The sequence below is a fragment of the Canis lupus genome, chromosome X (genome assembly GCF_048164855.1).
Source record: "Canis lupus baileyi chromosome X, mCanLup2.hap1, whole genome shotgun sequence".
NCBI classification, from domain to species: Eukaryota; Metazoa; Chordata; class Mammalia; order Carnivora; family Canidae; genus Canis; species Canis lupus.
In genome coordinates this window covers 79825042-79844335 of record NC_132876.1, presented here as the reverse complement: position 1 = coordinate 79844335, position 19294 = coordinate 79825042, and the positions used below count along the sequence as shown (strand labels likewise).

Sequence of the window (19294 nt, the reverse complement as noted above, 5' to 3'; positions counted from 1 at the left end):
CCCAGGCCTGAGAGGCCTGATACCTTTGAGTTCTGATCTCAAGTCAGCGCTTGAGTTGCTCTGTGACCCTGAGTCAGTTCTAACCCACTCTGGGTCCCAGGTTCCCATATGGACAACAATAAAAGCATGTGTGTGTTGGTGGAAAGGTGGATGAAATGTTTCCAAAGGTGCTCTCCAGGTGTGTTATGCATTAGTTCTATGACCCTGAGTCCTTTTTTATTTAAAAAAAAAAAAAAAAGTCTAATCCTGTTTCCAGCCCTGACTTACTGTATGGCACTGAGCCAGCTGCTGGACCTCTCTGGGCCTATTTTCACATCTGGAATATCAGGAGATGGAGCAGGAGACTCTCCAATGTCCAATGATTCTCCCTGGAGGATGCTTACCCTCATCTTTAGCAGAATGCTTCAGACAAATCAGAGGAAAGTGAGACGCTGGTCACAGACGACCCCCCCTTCCAAATCTTCAGTCTTCTCCCACTGCCCTCCCCTCCCTACTGTCAGGAGCTTGCAGCACTGGCTCTCTTGCCAAACTTGTTGCCATGACAACAGGTTACAAATAACTCAGATGCAGATGAAGATTTTAACCCAACAGCTGCTGGTCCAAGGGCTTCTAGCTTCCTCCCCACACCAGACTGAGGGAACAATCTGACATATTCTCTGGGTTCAAGTGACTTCCCTGATCACAAGCCTGCTACAGCTCAGTGTCACAAGAATAAGTCCTGGTGTCTGAGGCTCTCCTAAAACCTGATTCAAATCTTTCCAATCACATTTCCCACTTGCTCCCATTAAAGAGTAATCATTCCCATTCTGAACACCTGCTTGCTGTCTGCCAAGGCCTGTGTTAGATGCTTTACACGCAGTAGCTAAGAAAATCTCTCCAGAACTCTATCAGATAGGCATTATCATTCCCATTTCGTAGAGGACAAAATCAAGGCCCATGGATGTGACTTGAATAAGGAGGTCAGAGTCAGAATTCGAACTTAAATGCTTCAGACTCCCAAACCCAGGCTTTTTCTATCGCCAGTGGTTCACAAATGTTGGCCTACATGCTTAAGGCATATCCACATAATCTGAGACAGCTAATAATTCAGATTCTAACTTCCATTCAAGAAGGTGGAACACATCTGTCTCCTCTAATTCCTGGGAATAAGAGTAAAGGAATTGTGTACAAACCCACATCTCCAAAAAGAGCTGGAGGAGGTCCCATCAATGGGGATGAGATTTCAGTAACTTTCTGGCAAGCAGAAAGAGGCTGGAGTGGTGGTAACTGAGAAAGCAGGACAGAGAAAGGTAGAGGCACAGTCCACACGTGGGACGGGGAACCTGCGAAGGAGAGCCCTGGTCTACCCTGCAAAAATCCTGGTGAGACTGGCACAGAAGAGCTATCCTGATGGTAGGCATGAAATGTAGAGCCCCTGACAGGGGGAGAATTCAAAGTATGTGTTGGAACAGTTGACTCCCCCACCCTCCCTCTGCCCTTCTCCATGTGCAGAAATCCGAAGAGCCAAGCATCTGCACTTAAGCAAAATACAGAGGGTTTCTTAAAGAAATCAAACAGTTCTAGAACAAAGCCTCCAATTTCCGGACTTTAGGAGTCCTCCAGCAGAAGGTGCTGGTCCCCACCCAGTCACAGTAAAGTCTAGTAGTTGACTTGATCAACCTCTGCCTCTTCCAGGCTCCCAACCAATCAACTTTTTATTGGTTTCTTCTTAAATCAATGGGCTGGGAGGTTTGAACATCTGTGAAAAAAACATGCTTATAGGGTTATGAATGAACTGATGAAGCAAATGGGAAAAATGAAGGCTGTACCCATCTCAAGCGGGGGTAAAAAAAAAAAAAAGCAAGCAATTATTAAGTTCAGGAACATTAAAAAATGCAAAATAAATCCAGGTCATTATAGTACATTTCTTGGCCCTGTGGCAACTACTGATTTACCAGAAATTGGGATATAAACATACTGGAAGAGTGAAGGGAGGGATATAGGGATGTATGTGTGAGGAGGGGGATTAAAATCCTCTTCTACTCTAAGGAGATCTCAAGAGATCATGTCTCGAATTGCTAAGTTAAAGAAATAGTGTGATATAATATTGTAGGTCTACTCTACTTCAATTAAAAAAAGAAATAGTAGTATCAATGTATTCTATAGAAACATAGTGATCCTTCAGTTAAAAATCCTTTCAGCTACAAGCAACACAAAACCAAACCGACAGTGGCTTAAACATATCTAGCTTTATTTATTCGTTCATTTATTTATTTTTCAGGAAGTTCATTTATTATTAACATCAGTGTGGCATGGGTTCAGCTGCTCAATGATGCCATCAGGGAACCAGGCTCTAACTTTGTCTGCCTTCATGTGTTGTGTCTTCACCCTCATGTTCATCCCCTCACTGTCACAAGATTGCTGTCACAGCTCCAGGCAGCACGGCTATAGTCAAGGCAGAGAAAAGAAGGGAAGGGACAGTGTTAGTTATGCGAGTCTCTGAAAGCAAAAGCCTTTTCAGAAGGTCCCCCCACCCCCTCCCCAGCAAACCTCTCCTGGCCATAACTGGCACACATAACCATCTCTAGCTGCAAGGAAGCTTAAAAAAGTGGCTCTTCAGCCTCTGAATGGGAGATGACAAAGGGGAAGGGGGTTGGGGGTGGTGAATGCCAGAAGAAACAGCCCAAGACTGGTAAAATCCTTCATGTAGTTGCCTCTACGAAGCAGGGACTGGCAGCAGGAGGGGACAGGGTATGGCTGGGTTCTCTTATGAGCTCTTCAGCACAACCGTATTTTTTTAAAGCATATGCGAGTGTTACTTTGATGAAAAATTAAAATTTAGAAGTGTTATGGTTTCTCTGAAAGAAAAACATTAAAAACAAAATAAAAGCTGGTAGCAGTTTTCTGTCTCTAGAGGAAAGGACATCAATTCACCTTGGAAGCAAACTTACCAGAATAAGTCTGTTACTTAGACAAAGGTATCACAGGTGTCCAACCCTGATCTTAGAGAGAATTGTGCTATCACCATTAACTCTAATGTGACTTATGGAAACCAGTACAGCACTTGTAACACTTACATGGGTTGACTGTGGTTAGACAGTCCTGGTGCAATTTCCTGTCTGCCATTTATTAGCTCTGTGACTCTGGGCAAGTGACAACTGGGAGCCTCACTTTCCTTCTCCATGAAATGAAGATAATTCAAGGGCCAGGTATAAAGTAAGCATTCAGCAACTGTTATCCACTCTGATTAAAATATTCAATGTTTTGAACAGTGACATAATTTGGGTGTACTTTACAGCATTATGCTTCCATTGAGTTCGTTTTTTATCCCAAACATGGGTTTGGGCTGGACTGCCCCTGAAAATTATTTGTTCCTGAGAGATGTGTGTGCACATTTTTGCCCAGGCCTTTGCTCACAGAAGATACTCAGTTTGAACCACATCAAGAGATATGCCAGGTTCGATTGCTGTTGACTCCTGTTGAAGGAAGATTGCACAAGGGAACTAGACAGGATTGTCATTTCCAATATATATATTATATAATGTTAAAAAAAATCCACTCTGTGAAATGTGCTGCCAAGTATCGTGATTGCCTCATGTAGGCCTGGGAGTGGGGAAAAGAACAATGACCTCCTTTCTCTGGTGTCAAGGTAAAAGCTGGAGATCTGAGCACATGGCCCAAAACCATCCAGTTGTTGGATGATCACCTTGCCCACACATGGTTTCAGTCCTGGGGGCTAAGGAGAGGGACTGCCAATACACAGCCCCATTCAGAGGGGCATGAGTGGTGGCATTTTCTTGGAGAGGTAATATCCGACATCCATTTACAATTTTCCTTCCTGGCTTGGTAATTATCATGTTATCCCCAAGACTCCTGTAAAGCTCTATTACACACACATACACAGAAGACACTGCATCCATTAAAGAAAAGGATGCCATGAAAAAGGCACCTTTGGAGACTAAAAGAGTTAGGAATTTAAAATGACTGCCAAAATAAAACAAGTACAATAGAAGATAAACTCAAGAAAATGTCTCGGACTACAGAATAAAAAAACAAATACATGGAGAATATGAGAGAAAGTAAAAAGACAAAGACAATAATCTAGGAGATCTCACACCCAATCAATAAGAGGTCCAGGATGAGAGAACAGAGAAAATAAAGGAGAGAAAATTAACAAAGAAATAAAACAGTGTGATTTCTCAGAGAGGACCATGAGTCTTCAGATTGGAAGAATCCAACTATCAAGTGCCCAGAAAACAGATGGGGAAAAAACAGTCCTGAGCTCATCATTCTGATATTTCAAAACACATGAATGAGAAAAACAGTAAGCTTCCAGAGGTGAGGAAAACAGGTCACCAAGGAAGGAATGAGAATATTAGCACACTACTTCTAATCAGCAACACTACACGCTAAATGCAATACCTTCAAAATTCAGAAGATCTTTCTCTTTAAGATTTTTATTTATTTATTCATGAAAGACAGAGAGAGAGAGAGAGAGAGAGAGAGGCAGAGACACAGGCAGAGGGAGAAGCAGGCTCCATGCAGGGAACCTGACGTGGGACTCGATCCCGGGTCTTCAGGATCACACCCTTGGCTGAAGGCGGTGCTAAACTGCTGAGCCACCCGGGCTGCCCAGGAAAGATCTTTTGAACATAGAATTCTAAAGCCAAATGATCATGCAAACATGAAGATAAAATAATGCTACATTTTCGGACATGCAAAGACCCCGAATTTTATTTACCTTTCTTAAGGAAGTTACTTGAGGATGTTCTCCAATGAAATGCGTGATGTCTCAGTCAGGATTCTGGATGCCAGTAACAGAAACTGACTCTAGTTAACTTAAGCAGAAAAGGGACTTATTACAAGATTATCATGTAGTTCACAGAAGCCTGGAGATGTGGGTAGGAGAAGCTACAGATAAGGCCACACCATGGGAACAGCCAAGATATAATGCCGCTACTGGTCCTGCTATCCCCAATGCTGCAACCCCTGGATGTCATCCTACCACCAACCACCACTCTGGATGACCTCCAGCCATCCTCCTGTCTGCTATCATTCATTTGTGGTCAACGTCCGCATGGTCTTACTCATGCTCTTCAATCCATGGCACATTATTTTCCCCAGTTCACTGAAGACCCCTCTTTTGCTTTATTTCATTGTACTATAATTTTTCCCTTCCGGTTCCCATCCCCACTCCCATTTGACTGCCCACCTCAGTGAGCTACTCGAGGGTATTTCATGTATATACACTTCCAATTCATCTTCCATATGTTTATTTAGATATATGCATATCCATGAAAATAGTGTTGTTTTACAATTACATAAATGGTGTTATGCTGGAAATCTCATTCCGTTTTTACCTTTTCACACAACACCAGGCTTTCAAGACCTATCTGTGTGGCTATAGTAAATTTAGCTCATTTCTTTTTACTGTTTTCTATTTCCCATCCTATAAATATACCATAGTTTGCTTATCTGGTCCCATGGTGATGGACATTTAGATTGCTCCCAATTCTTCACTTAACACAAACAACACTATAACAAACAACCTCAACTATATTTCCTTAAGGACCTATGTGAGAATTTCCCAGGAATATATTTCTCCAGAATATATATTTAGGAGTGCAATTGCTATGTTGTAGGGCCTACACACACTGAACTTCAGGAGGTACTGCCAAATTAATCTCTGGAATACCTGGATCAGCTCATGCTCCCACCCATGAACTTCCTTTTCTGCACATCCTCATCAGTATTTGATAATACTGACTTTCTGCATGTTGCCATTCTTATAGCAATTTGTTATTTTAATTTTTTCTTTTCTAATTATTAGCAAAGTTGAAACTATCTTAATATATTCAAGTTTTCCCTTGTACAAATTCAAGGTTATCCTTCTGTTAGTTATTTTTCACATCATTTGCCTATTTTCCTATTGGGTTTACTATCTTCTTTTTCTAGTTATCCATCTTTTGCCAGTCTTACACATTGCAAATATATTCTCCTAATCTATCATTCATACATTAACTTTGTATATTCCTCTCTCCCTTATACTGTTGACCTGACTCTAGATTCAAGGCCATGAACAGAATATTCAACCCCTGGTGGGCAGGGAAAGGAGGTTTCTGACCTCCTTCAGTTTCCACAGTAGGAAGTGGAGCCCTGCCTCCAACCAAGACTCATAGGAGGGGGGAATCTCCCTAACAGGATGAGGATTTAGATAGTAGGTAGCCACCGAGTTTACTCTTTTGATTGTCAAACATCTACATACACCCTTTTCAAAGTTACTCCACAAAAATGCTTTCCACCTATATAATTCCACCTTATATAACCAAAAATACACTCACATTCCCTCTGTAAAAGGAGACAGCAAAAAGTTTAAGAATGCTTTCAGGTACAAGTAATATAAAAGTCAACTCAAGCCGGCTTAAATAATAAATGTAATTTATTGGCTCACTTAACTGAGAAGTCCGAAGGCAGGGCAGACTTCAGGCATGGTATGATCAGGAATATGGTTCCATTTCTCTGTGATTCTTTTGCCTTCTCCATTTGTCAGCTCCATCCTCAGGTAGGCCTTCTGCATGTTCACAAGATGGCTAACAGCAGCAAACAGGCCACATGCTTCTTTGTTCATATCCAAGGGAAGACAGGCCACCTCTTCCCTCAAAAACTGAACAAAAGTTCTAAGCTTCAGTGTGACTGGATCATGCCAGAACCAATCATCACTGTGGCAAGGGGCATGACACTCAGATTGGCTTATACCAATAAAGGCCTATACCTAGAGCTGGCAGTGGAGTCAATCCCACTCGAATTGTATAGTTGTTATACAACGGGAGAGGAGAGGAATGGATGTTGGAAAACAACCACAAAGTCCACTACAAAGGAGTAAACTAAGAAAGAGGAAGATATGGGGTCCGGGAAAGATTGGGTCCAGCCCAGAAGAGTAATGAAGGGACGTCCCAGGATGACAGTTGTGCTGCAGGCCTACAGAGCAATCAGTCCAAATTGGAGCAGGAAGACGGAGGGCTCCAGGAGGAAGGTATCTGGGAAAAAAGGGGATTCAAATGATTTTATACTTTCCTTTGAGAATTTGGAACAACTTAAGAAGGAGATAGTCAGACAATGCAAGGAAAAAAGAAAGGCAATTAGAAACTCCAGGAAAAAAAATACTGTGTAAGAAAAGAAACGTAATCCTAGTACACTAATTGGAGCTTCAGGGAACAACATTTACATAATTATAATAACAAAAACACTTTATTGACTTTAAACTTTTAGAATGACCTGCCAGCTAAGTATGGATGACTTAATTATGGTTATAGACCAGAATGTAAATGTTATTAATCTTATTAATCGAAGTAAAAATAAAAATGACAAGTTGAGATACTGAAAGGAATGTAAATCTGTTATTGAAAGGTACAAAGGTAAGGAATAGAGGATATATAATTAATAGTAGAGTTATATTGGGGGCATGGGAGGAGGGTAGTTGGATGATTTAAATAGCAGGAAGTCAACAGATAATGTCTAAAAGTGATAATTAAGTTGATAAATAGAAAAATCTGCATATTACTTAGAGATATTAAGATAATTACCAGAAAAATTAATAACAAACCATTATCGACTAGATTTCCAGCTCAAGATGGCAGACTTACCATGTGTTTATCTCCACTCCCACCTGAGACCTTGCTAAAATGACAGTAAAGGAATTTAAAAAAAGGTATAAAAACACAGTGATGAAGAGAATGAGAGCAGGTCCATCAGCAAGAGAGATTTTAACACATTTCTGGAAGACAGAAAGTAATGGACAAATGGTAACTGATGAAGCATGGTGGAGGAAGCCATAGCCTGGAGTATGCATGATGATGCCACCGAGGAAGGAATTGATCTTTCTCTGCAGAAGCCTGGAATGTCTTGGGTCTTAACAATGCCAGGTATGATGTAAAGTAGGAGTGAGATGTTGGGCTGAAAACAGGGAGATTAATTGGAAGGTTGTATATTGAACCATTATCCCACCCCCTTGTGTGTAATTCACAGCAGCCAGGTGTCTACCCATTAGGCAAAACCCAGAGGGTTCTTAACTAAGGAAACTAAACAACCTCAGAGAAAAGATCTTTGCTTTCTGGCATTCAGGGACTCTGCAGCATAGCAGGCAGTTCTTCTCCAACCAATCATCCTAAAGGGAAGCCACCAGTCACCTAGCGCTGCCCCCCATACACAGAGCTTCCAATCAGATATGTTGTTACATTCCTAAATATGAGTATACAACCATGGATTACCAGGCACTTGAGAAATGACCACAAATTAAGAGAGACCAAAATAAGCAAAAAGGGTAAAACAAATCACAAAGGAAACATATTTTTTTAAAGAAAAAAAAAACCCTTTAGTGTACCCAGAGAGTCAAGATACTAGAGCATCAAATAAACAAAGATAGGATGCTGTAAGAAAGGAAAAGGCACATGAACGGATATTTGGAAATTTAAAAATGTGATCATCAAAATGAAAGAAAAAAAAAGCAACAGAAGAGTTGAAAGATAAAAGTTAAATCTTCTTCCAAAAGGAAGAGAGGGAGAAAACTAGGCAAGGAGGAGGGGGGGAATGAGACTGAGGGAGAGAACAGATAAAAACTACAAAAGATCAATTCAGGAGTTCCCAGAGAGAACAAATAATCGGAAGGGAGTAATGTATTAAATAAATAAAAGAATTCCCCAGAGTTAAAGAACTTCAAAATGAAGGGACCTAACCAGTAACCAGTACAATGAATGACAAATCCCCAAACCTAAACACATAATTATAAAATTTCAGAACACCAAGAATATAATTCCTAAAAAATAACTATTTAAAGTGGGGTTGGGTGGGTGAAGTACTTTTCCTTATTTCTCTTCTCAAGTACATTTAAGATCCTGGGGCATTGTATATAAACATGACTCTGAGAAGTGAAGAGAAGAAGGCAAACATGCTAGAAACCTTGGCAGCAGAGAAGCAACATGGTGGTGAGTTCCCTTGGTTTGCTTTTTGGCTTGCATACCCTAGACTTGGGGGGAGGAAGTGGCCATTAGATAACTCCACTTGGCTAGAAGTGGCCATTAGATAACTCCACTCCAGCCAATACCACAGAAAACAACTGTGGTCCCACCAGCAAACACCAGGTGGGAAGCTTAGACTTCTACCCTCGCTGGCTATAAAAAGTCGCCCCTCTCCCTTCCTGCTGGGGTGGTATCAGAGAAGGTTGAGGAGGGAGCTGCAACTCCTATCTCCCCACCCAAGAGTAATGACTATCCATAGTCTGGACTGTCCACGCCCACCTAGCGGTAATGAGGCAATGTCCCCTCTTTCACTGCTGGAACAACAGTGTCTGAGGAGGCAAGTTGAAACAGAATGCGCAGGTTTCAACAGAAAATTACTCATCATACCAAGAACCAAGAGGATCACAACTTGAATGACAAAAAGACACTTAATAGACTCCAACACCGATATGTTAAAAACTATCTGACAAGGGTTTTTAAGGAGCCATCATAAAGTGCCTCAATGCACAATTAGGAACAGGCTTAAAACAAATTAAAAATAGAAACTGTCAGCAAAGAAACAGAAGATAAAAAGAACCAAGTGGAAATTTTAGAAGTGAAAAACCAAAACAAAAACCTCAATGGATAGGGCTAATATCAAAATGGAGAGAACAGAGTAAAGAATCTGTGAACTTGGGAGATAGAACAATAGGAATTAATCTGGAAAACAGAGAAAATAGACTGGAAAAAATAGTGAACGGAACCTTAGGGAACCTGTGAAACGGTAACAAAAGATCTCACATTTATATCATGGAGATCTGGAAGGTGGAAAAAAAAGATGTGGGGAAAGTTCCCTACAGAGCCATGAGATGTAGACTGGTATCAAGACTGTGTATCATCAAAATTGGATGCTAGAAGAAAGTGGAACAGTTCCTTCACAGTGGGAAAATGATGAACTTTAACCTTTACAGTCAAGTACAAGGAGGACTAGACATTTTCAATGTGCAGACTTGGGAAGTCTAACTCCTACGCACTTTTCTGAGAAAGTTACTTGAGGATGTGCTCCAACCATCAATGGAAAAAAATAAACAAAACAAAACCCCTGGGAATCAGCAAATAGTGGATCTAAGCAAGGAAAGCAGTGAAGGAAGGTCCAGAAATGACAGCCCTGCATCAGGCCTAAAGAGCAACTAGTCCAATTTGAGAAAGAATATAGTGAGCTCCAGGAAGAAGGTCTCTTAGATCTTTTTTTTTTTCCTCCAAGAGACCTTCTTCCTGGAGGAAAAAAAAAAAAGTAGGCCTGATGGAATGTTTAATAGAGAATTTTGAGAAGAAAAAAAAATGGAATATACAATAAAGTAAAACAGTGAAAGATGAAAAGAGAATTAGAAACTTGAGGAAAGGGCAGCCCAAGTGGCTCAGCGGTTTAGCGCCACCTTCAGCCCAGGGCGTGATCCTGGAGATCCAGGATAGAGTCCCACGTCAGGCACCCTGCATGGAGCCTGCTTCTCCCTCTGCCTGTGTCTCTACCTCTCTCTCTCTCTCTCTCTGTGTCTCTCATGAATAAATAAATAAAACCTTTAAAAAAAAAGAAACTTGAGGAAAAATGAAAACTACAAGGAAAAATTATAAAAAGTACATTAAATGGCTTCTTCAGTGAGTATTTACAGTCATATTCTACAATTGCTTATCCCTTTTCAACTTTTCAAATCAAACTACAGACAACATGCATATCAAAAACTATAATCATGATTACAGGATTCAAATGTTATCAACTTTGACAATATAAAAGACCAGATGACAGAAGTTGGGGAGGTTGAGAGCGGAGGAAGGGGGAAAAAGAAAAGACATTCTCATCTAACAAAATTCTGGTCAAGAAATATTGTCTCTAAGTCATGGAAAATGAAGAGTATCATTTAAATTCAGAAAAGTAGCACAGAAACAAAACTATACCGGAAGCAGGAAAGACAAGAGTTGAACTTGACGTGACCTAAATTCTCACTTGTCATTTGCAGGACATCAATGGGTTAATGTCTGAAACTGATAAAAGACAAATGCTCACATAACACAATATTTAAATATGGAGGTCACAATCAGAAGAAATAACGAACAGTGGTTGCTAATAATGAAAAGCAGTAGAGAGTGGGGCTGAGACTCAACTTTTCATGTCCTTTTGTACTGATTTAAGTTTATTGATTTGCCTTCTAAATAATGTGTGTGCACTGATCCTATTTTAAAATGAACATGTACTTAAAATTAATCTTAAAAACGCAGGAAAAGGACATTCCTGCCCACCACTTACTCCCTCCCTCCCAAATTCTCTTGTATCTGCAGACCTGAAGGCAGCATTATAGAAAAAACTTTGTGAAACTTGCAGTCTCCCTTCCTGCCTTTAGCTTAGGTGCAGCTCTGCTGCAATCAAACTGCAATCTTTGTTAGCTTGAAGTTACCTCATTAACACCTACCTCCTGGCTTGTTTTCAGGTCTCCCAGGCCTGGAAAGCCCTTACTCCTCACCTCTACCAGTTGGAATCCTATTTACTTTTCAAGGCTTGGCTCAGTCCTCTTCTGAAAAGTCTGCCTTGGTCCCCTGGTAGAACTTTTTCCTCTTTCATCAGGGACTCCTCGAGTTTTCACTCATGCCTCTAATTATGACACTTAGATGTTCTCTCTCCAGGTGTGTTACTTAGGTCAGTATCTCACGCCTGCAACCATCTTTCATGCCAGCTACCAGAGTGATCATCCTAAAATACCAGTCTGACTCTGTCACTCCCTTGCTTCAAACCCTTCTAACAGTTTCCTATCGCCCCTGGAGTCAAAGTTAATGCTCCACTGCCTGGTTTCTGCCACTTCTTCCACCACACGGGACAAGGCCCATTCCCCAGCCCACCCCTAAATCCATGCACTTCCACTCTTCATGTTAACTTTGCTCAGGCAGCTCTTCTGCCTGGAATGTTCTATATCCTTTCTACATGGTAAACACCAACTCTTCCTTTAAGAGGCAGTTCGAGTGCCCCTTCCTCCATAAAGGTTTCAAGTACTCCCTCCATCCTGCTCCACCCCACATGGGCACAGTCCTATATTCTCACCCTGCCTCATCCAGACCTCTGCCGTATAATCTCTCGCCTTTGGTGCACTCCTCTACTTGAGTTCCCAATTAAACCGTGAATTCCTAGAATTCAGGAATTCTATCTTATCCCTAGAACCTAGCCCTGGTCCTGACAGGATGCAGGAACTCCCATGTATTCTGACCAATCGGGTGCAAAGGTGGAGCCAACAAATGAGTGAACGCTTATATTAATGCCTGAGTGCACAAGCTAATAAGTGAATGAATGAATTATGCACAAAATGATGAACAAATGGACAGTAAGTGGGGGCATGAATGAGAAAAAGGAGCCAGGGAGTAAATGAATGAGAAGTACCTGTGCCACTGAGGGCATGAGAAGAAGGATGAGTGAATTCCCACCTGTGTCTTGTTTCAAACCCACCTGGATGACCTTCTGCCCTGCTATCCACCCATCTACAGTGCACACCGCAGTATTAACTTCTTTTAGATCACAAAAACAGACACACTCAGGTTAGTGATGGAAATTTATTGAAGCATTCACAGGGAAATAAGGAAGACAAAAACAGCTACACAGGCAGCCTCATGGAGGAACAGAAACTTGAAAATGGTTCATGATCCAAAGCAGCTCTAGAGCCTGGCTTATCTTGTCACCCCCTCAGCTGCAGGCATCTGTTGCTCCCTTCTCTATAGTGCTTCCCAAAATGGTGACTCAACTTCTTTCTGGATGTATTTATACTCCTCCTACTGCTACTTAGACTACCTTTTTTTAAAAATGTTTCCCCCTGCTACCCTCCCTCGCTAGCACTTGGCCTTCAGGGGCCTCACGGCTTCTCGGCCTCCTAGCTCCTGCAGCTTCCTGGCTTCTGGGGGCTTCGGTTCCAGTTAATCCAGGGCTTCTCTGTGCTGTAGCTTCTGCCCGCCGCATAACTCCTGCAGCCTCTTCGATTCCTGTTGCCTCGCTACCTTGTGGCTCTGACAAGTCTCAGTGCTTCTGCTCGTGATCTTGTCTGTTCAAGCCTTCTGCTGCTTCGTGGATCTCGTATTCATGGTTTTGTCTCGTGGTTTCTGTTCCTTGTGGCTCCTGCTACATTGTGGCTCCTATTGCTTCATGGCTTCTGTGTCCTTTTGGCCCATGGTTGTCTTGCTGCTTCATGGCTTCTGCTACCTGTGGCCCCATGTTCTCATGATATAAACGTCTCATGGTCCCTGCAGCTTTCTCCTAGCTTTTGCTGTTTAGCTTCTGGCACCCCTCATCCACCACCACTTCTGTCTTGCTAAGTTCTAATTAAAATCGTTCACTTCTGAATGCCTCACATCTGGCCTCCCTGGAGGCCATTTGACACACGCCATCACTATGAGGTGGAACTTTTACAGCAGTCCACCTAATAGGCTATAGCCTAGAGATTGGCTGTCTTCGAATCCGATACTATCCCAAACTAACCACTTGTGGCCAGGATAGTGAGGTCACATGGTACAGAGCATGGCAACTCATGCTTAAGAAACCCCTTGGAAGGGACTGTGGGCATGGCAGGTTTGCTGAGGGTTTCCAGAAGGGGGCAGTGTAATTGGCCTATCCAGTACACTGACCTTCAAGGCCGACCTAAGTCCCACCTTCTCCCTGGCCGCCTCTGCCTGTCCTGATCTGTGATGGGAGAGATCAAGGCTCTAGTGGTGATGTGGAAAGGGAACTTAGGTTCCGGTTCTGGCTTTGACACTTTCTAGTAATGGGACCTTGGGCAAGCTCCTTCCCCTCCCAGGGCCTCAGGAGGGGGGTTGGACAAAGTCTGTAAGTTCCCTTACAGGTCTGACATCTGGGCATCTTGCTTTAGGTTACTTACTGTCTAAGGGATGGGAAGTCTTACCTGGGGAAGCCCTCAAAAACATCTCTTGAGGTAGGAAAGAGGGAGTCAGAGTCCTGGCTTGGAAGAGCCTCACTGCATACAGGAGGTGCTTAGCCAAGATTTATTGAACTGGATGAATGAATCAATGGCTGGGGGGTAAGGTGGGAGTGGGGAGGTGGGGGTGGAGGGGGAGGGGACCACACAGCACACAGAATGCTTAACTAACTTGAGGGAGGAATTCCAGTGGCTGAGGCTGGAAGGAGATTCTGACTTAGATGAATGAGGAAAGAGAATGACTGGGATAGGGGAGGAATCTGGGCTACTAATGGGCACACATTCTATCCTCAGTCACCCTCCACATCCAGTAATCCTCAGGCATCAAGTCTGGCTCACACTTTTATTGCCTCTGATCCATTCCCACTGCCCTTGCCCTTGAGTAGGCCTCCTAGGCTTTTCAACAGTTTCCAAACTCATCCCACTGTCTCCATTCTCTGTCACAAATGCATTCATTCACACATTCACTCATGCAAAAACTATTTATTGGGTGCCTGTTTGGGGTCAGGCACTGTGCTTTTTGCTGGGGATATGCCAGTAGCAAGATAACCCCAGACCCATACCTGTGGTGCTTTCAGCTTATTCAGAAAAAAAACAAGCAAACACAGTGTGAGAAATTGAGCCAACAGGGAAACTCCAGGCATGGCAGCATACAGGATGCACATTTAACCTAATCCATTCTATAGTGGCTTGCCAGAAAGAGGTTTATAAAATTCGCATCCGATTCAGGGTCTCCCCTACTTAAAACCATTCCATGGCTCCCACGCTGCCTTCAGGCCACAGTTCCCAAACCTGGCTGTACCCTAGAGTCATGTGCTAGTTTTTCTAAGCACTCAAGATCCCGAGGGCTCACCCCAGTTACAGAAATTGAACTTTCAGAGGCCGGGGCCTGGGATGTTCCATGTGGTTCTGATGCAAAGCCAGTTTGGGAGCCACGCTGTCCCACGAGGTAGATTTGAACTCTATCAAATCTTACTTCGGGATTTCTAAACTGTCTTGCTGCTTCTTACCTCCAGGTCTTTGGGCATAAATGTCCCTACTACCTGGAAATTCCTTCCACTTCAACTGGGTAATTCCTACCAGTCTCTCAAGATCAGCTCAGGTGTCATCTCTGGGACTAGAGGATGCCTTCCCTGAACCTCTACATAGGCTACTGGCCCTCCCTTTTCCATGCTCCTGGCAGAGTGCTAGCATACTGTATGGTTAGCAGCTGTTCTATGAGTTGCCTCCCCCAACTATTGAGCTCCTCAAAGGCAGGGTAAAAATTAGACACATGTTTATGTTCCTGGTGGGCAACACAGCAATTCCCAGTGAAATGCCCAGTTAAAGGTAAACATGGTCATGGAGTACTCTTCAACTCCCTAGACCAAGGCTACTAGGTCCAGGGTATAAGGGAATCAACGTAGTGTCCTCTCAAAAGCCCTAGGGATACTATTTGGATCCAGACACACTGTGGTGTCAGCTCTCATTTGAACACAGCCTTCACTAAGCTCGTGTTGCATTACAATGACAGGAGGCAGTGTGGCACAGTGGGAAAGCACTGGGCAAGCACAGAGATCCCTCCTGGTTGAAGTCTAGGTTCTGCCAACGAACCAACTGGGACCTAGGACAAAGCCTCTCACCTCTCTGATCCTCAGGACCTAAGTCCTCTGGAGCACTTGTGTCCCTATAGGCCAGGGCTTTAGTCCAAGGCATCTCATTTAATCCTTTCCACCCTGTGAGGTAAGAATTTGTTATCCAGATTATTATCCACACCTACTGAATTAGATTTCCAGGGGCGGGACCAGAGCAAGGAGCTCCACACCCTTTGGATGTGGGGGTGCAGCAGGAACAGCTGCTTTGCATTATAAGCCCTTCTGTACTATTTTACTTTCTAACCAGTGTATATATTGCTTTGATTTTTAAAAAAGGAAAAAGTTTCACAAGTGATTCTGGTGCACAGCCAAGACTGATAACCACCCTCACAGTAGAGAAAGCACAATACCAAATTGGGGGCCTGGGTTCAAATTCTACTGTTATCTGGTAGCTGGGTCACTTCACCTTCCTAGGCCTCAGTTTCCTCCTCTATAAAGTGGGGAGAATAGCAATTGCTACCTTGAGAGGTCTATAATGATCTAGGTGCCAGCCAAATCACTTCAAACTTCCTCTTCCCTATACTGCCACAGAGTAGGGCACGTATTACCTCCCTTTCTAGGTGAGGAAACTGAGATTCAGGGAGGTGAGGTAATGAGCTCAAGTTTCTACAGCTAGGATTTGAACCAGGGTGACTCCCAAATTGTGCTCTTTCAGATATGCCAGTATTTCCCATACTACAGCACATGTACCACTGGTGGTATATGACTTCTTTGGTTGAACACAGACAAATTTATTTTAAGTTATGCCTTTTAATATGTATTAGAAAAATACATAATTAGCACATCAGACCCATGGTTTCACGGATATCACTACTTAGGATGAAACCGAAGTAGATAACAATGTTATACCTAAGACAACCTAAAAAAAAATACTGAGTAAATAGTACAGGAGGGCAATTTGGAAGTATCTATTCAAAACAAAAATATAAATAGTCTATGACTCTGCAATTCAACTTCTAGGAAGCAACCCTAGGTAAACTCATATGCACACGTGCGCGCACGCATACACACACAAGCACGCGCGCACACGCACGCACAAATGTTCCTGTGTAGTATTTTATAATAGCAAAAAGAGAAAACAGTCTTATCTAGCTATCACAAAAGAAATGAGTACGATGTGGTACAGTCATATGATGGCACTCCATACAGCAATTACAAAGGCTGAATTCAATCTACATTTAGCCCAAACAACATGCATAGATCTCAAGAACACCATTAAACGAAGAAAGCAAACTGCAGAATGACTCAATATACCATTTGTATTAAATACACAATAATATTTTCAATGAACTCATATGTCAAAGTCTTAAAACTGTCTAGATGGATGTACAACAAACAACAGCAGTTTAGAGGGGGCCGGGCAATGGTAGCCAAACAAGGCTAGTTTACTTATAAATCTCATGTCTTAGAGAATGGATTCATGCATTACTTGAGTAGTTTAGAACGGCTTTACCTTTTAAAAAACAAGAATGTGATATACAATCAGGACAAGGTGATGGTTTGACAGTGTATGTGAACGAGCAAAGGCTGACCTCATGGCAGCAAGCTGTGCTGCCCCTGCACAGTCCCTGCAGCTGACACAGTTCCCAGAAGGAACCTGACACACATTCAGCTGGGATGTGGCCCAGGCTACCTCTCCCCTATTTCCTCACGACCCAGGATGGGGCCCAGGCACCTGGTTACCATACATGATTGAAGCTTTAGGCTTCCTAGGCCCTTCACTTATCAGGCAAACACCATTGGTGCCCTGGAACTTTTTCAATAACCAGGGCATTTAGTGTTTCCCAGATCTGGAGGCTCCTTCTGTCCCCAACAACTGGGATCAGAGCCCTCAGGGGTCTAGGTATGTGAAAGTTTTTATTCTGAGGGGTCGGCACCTAGTGGGCTCCAAGCAGGGATAAGGCCCCCAGTGAGGAGCTTGACATCATTAAATCCTATGAGGTAGGTAATATTGTTAGCCCCATTTTACAGATGAGGAAACTGAGGCACAGAAAGGTCAAATGACTTGCCCAACATCAAACTAGTTAAGTGATTTTTTTAAAAAAAGGACTAGAACCCACAAATGTCTGTCCCCAGAGCCCAGGCTCCATTCCTAGTGCCCAACTAAATCCTATCAACTTTTTTTTTCAAATGTGACCCTTCTCCAGGAAGCCTGGAGGTGATCGTCCTCTTCTCAAATTCCAAGTACCTATAAATATGATTCAGCTGACCATGGGAAATCATGAACCCACTGCATCTTCTGAGTAGGACAGTAGAGATCATGTCTGATTCAGCTCAGTATTTCTAGAATAGAGCCTGACAAACATAGGGTGCTCAATATATGTCTGATGAATACACAAATGAATGAAAACACACAAGTGAATGAGGGCAATTCCATATGACTGATTCCTATGAGGTCCTGAACACCTTTGCCCAGCTCTGGGGTGCTGTCATACTAAGCTCTCTTAGAATCAAATGCAGCCTAGGCTCCTTCTAAAATGGGTCTCCAATATCTTTATTATTTTGCAAACACACCCATATGCACACATACAGACACATATATACACACATACATACCCACACATAAGCAAGATGCAAAGGGCCCAAGGGACCCATGATTATGGGTGAAGAGGGGAGGGAAGGTTTGGGAGAGGGGAAGGTAGGGAATGGACAGATGGCCCTGTTCAGCTCAGTTCAGCTCAGCACCTCCTTCCAAAGGCCAGGATGCTCCCTGAAGCTCAGGAATTTTTGCTCCAGACCTAACATCACCTCTGTTCCTCTTCGTGCTTGACAGCAGTGCCTAAATCCCATGACTATACCAAACAGGGACAGGAGGTAGGGGAAGGCTGGGAACCAAATATCCAGAGATTGGGAGAGGGGCAGCTTAGGGATCCAGACAGGGCAGGAGGGCAGAACTACTGCTACTGCTCATTGGGGTTGGGGTTGGCATCTGGGTACTTGGTGAGGTCGAAGGTCAGGACTTTGCTGATCACACAGTCCCCTTGCTGAAGGAGGAGGGAGAAAAAGAAAAATGAAATTGTAAGGAGAGAATTGGGGGGGGGGGGAGGTCTAGCGCCCCAGGACTGGGGGGCCTCAAACCCTCCTCCCTACATACCTGCCCAAAGCCCAGGCAATGGTTCTCTCTGGGTGTGAGAGGATGTGCTCGGTCCCATGTGCCTTCTCTCCCTGCCTACCTCTACATTCTCCTTTTCTCTGCCGTCTGGCTGCCTCTGCCTGGCCTTTCCACCTGTCCCCAGACGCAATAGCCCTGCCCAGCTGGGCTGGCTAAGCCTCTAAGGCAGGGCTCCAACAAGCCCAGATAGCTGTTTAGGACCTGAATCCCTATGCTCCCCCACCCCCGTGGCCCTCCACTGCAGCCTTCCCTTCCTGCCCTGGGGAGTCAGGCAGGGAGTGGGGCTGGCTCCTGAGCCAGGCCCGCCCTACCTCGGGGTAGACTCCAATGAGGCTCTCAGCCTTGGTGTAGAACTCCTCCTTGAGAGAGATGACGATGGCCTGGAAGTTGCAAGTCGACTGCTCCTTGATGTAATTTGCCACCTGTGGGAGGGGCCGCCAGGCACTTAGCAGGGCTGAAGCCGTAACACTCCCTTGTGTTTTCCAGTCAGAACCAGAGTCAGAGGGGTGGGGTAAGGGGTGGAGGGTAGGGGGGAAGAGAGGCTAAGAGGCCACTGACTAGCACGGCGTGAATGAATGACCCTGAGCCCAGCCTCCCGGGCACAGAGAGCAGGCA

General features: G+C 43.6%; 1 protein-coding gene across 7 annotated transcripts in view; it reads right to left on the bottom strand.

Moving 5' to 3' along the window:
- Positions 1 to 2213: 2213 nt before the first annotated feature.
- SMC1A (structural maintenance of chromosomes 1A) overlaps positions 2214 to 19294 on the bottom strand; it is a 48816-nt gene continuing 31735 nt past the window's right edge. The window contains exons 24-27 of one of the 7 annotated variants that reach the window (XR_012026063.1): positions 18991 to 19101; positions 6431 to 6643; positions 4721 to 4817; positions 2214 to 2424 (exon numbers count right to left, since the gene is read on the bottom strand). Coding sequence is in view for 5 of the 7 variants with exons in the window: in XM_072815217.1 (XP_072671318.1) it covers positions 6431 to 6643; positions 18991 to 19101 (324 nt within the window). In the remaining 2 variants the exon portion in view is untranslated. Of the gene's footprint in view, positions 2425 to 4720; positions 4818 to 6400; positions 6644 to 6686; positions 7017 to 12549; positions 13204 to 18037; positions 18552 to 18990; positions 19102 to 19294 lie in introns of those variants that run through there. The other 6 variants (XR_012026062.1, XM_072815217.1, XM_072815219.1 and 3 more) reach the window with 6 other exon arrangements.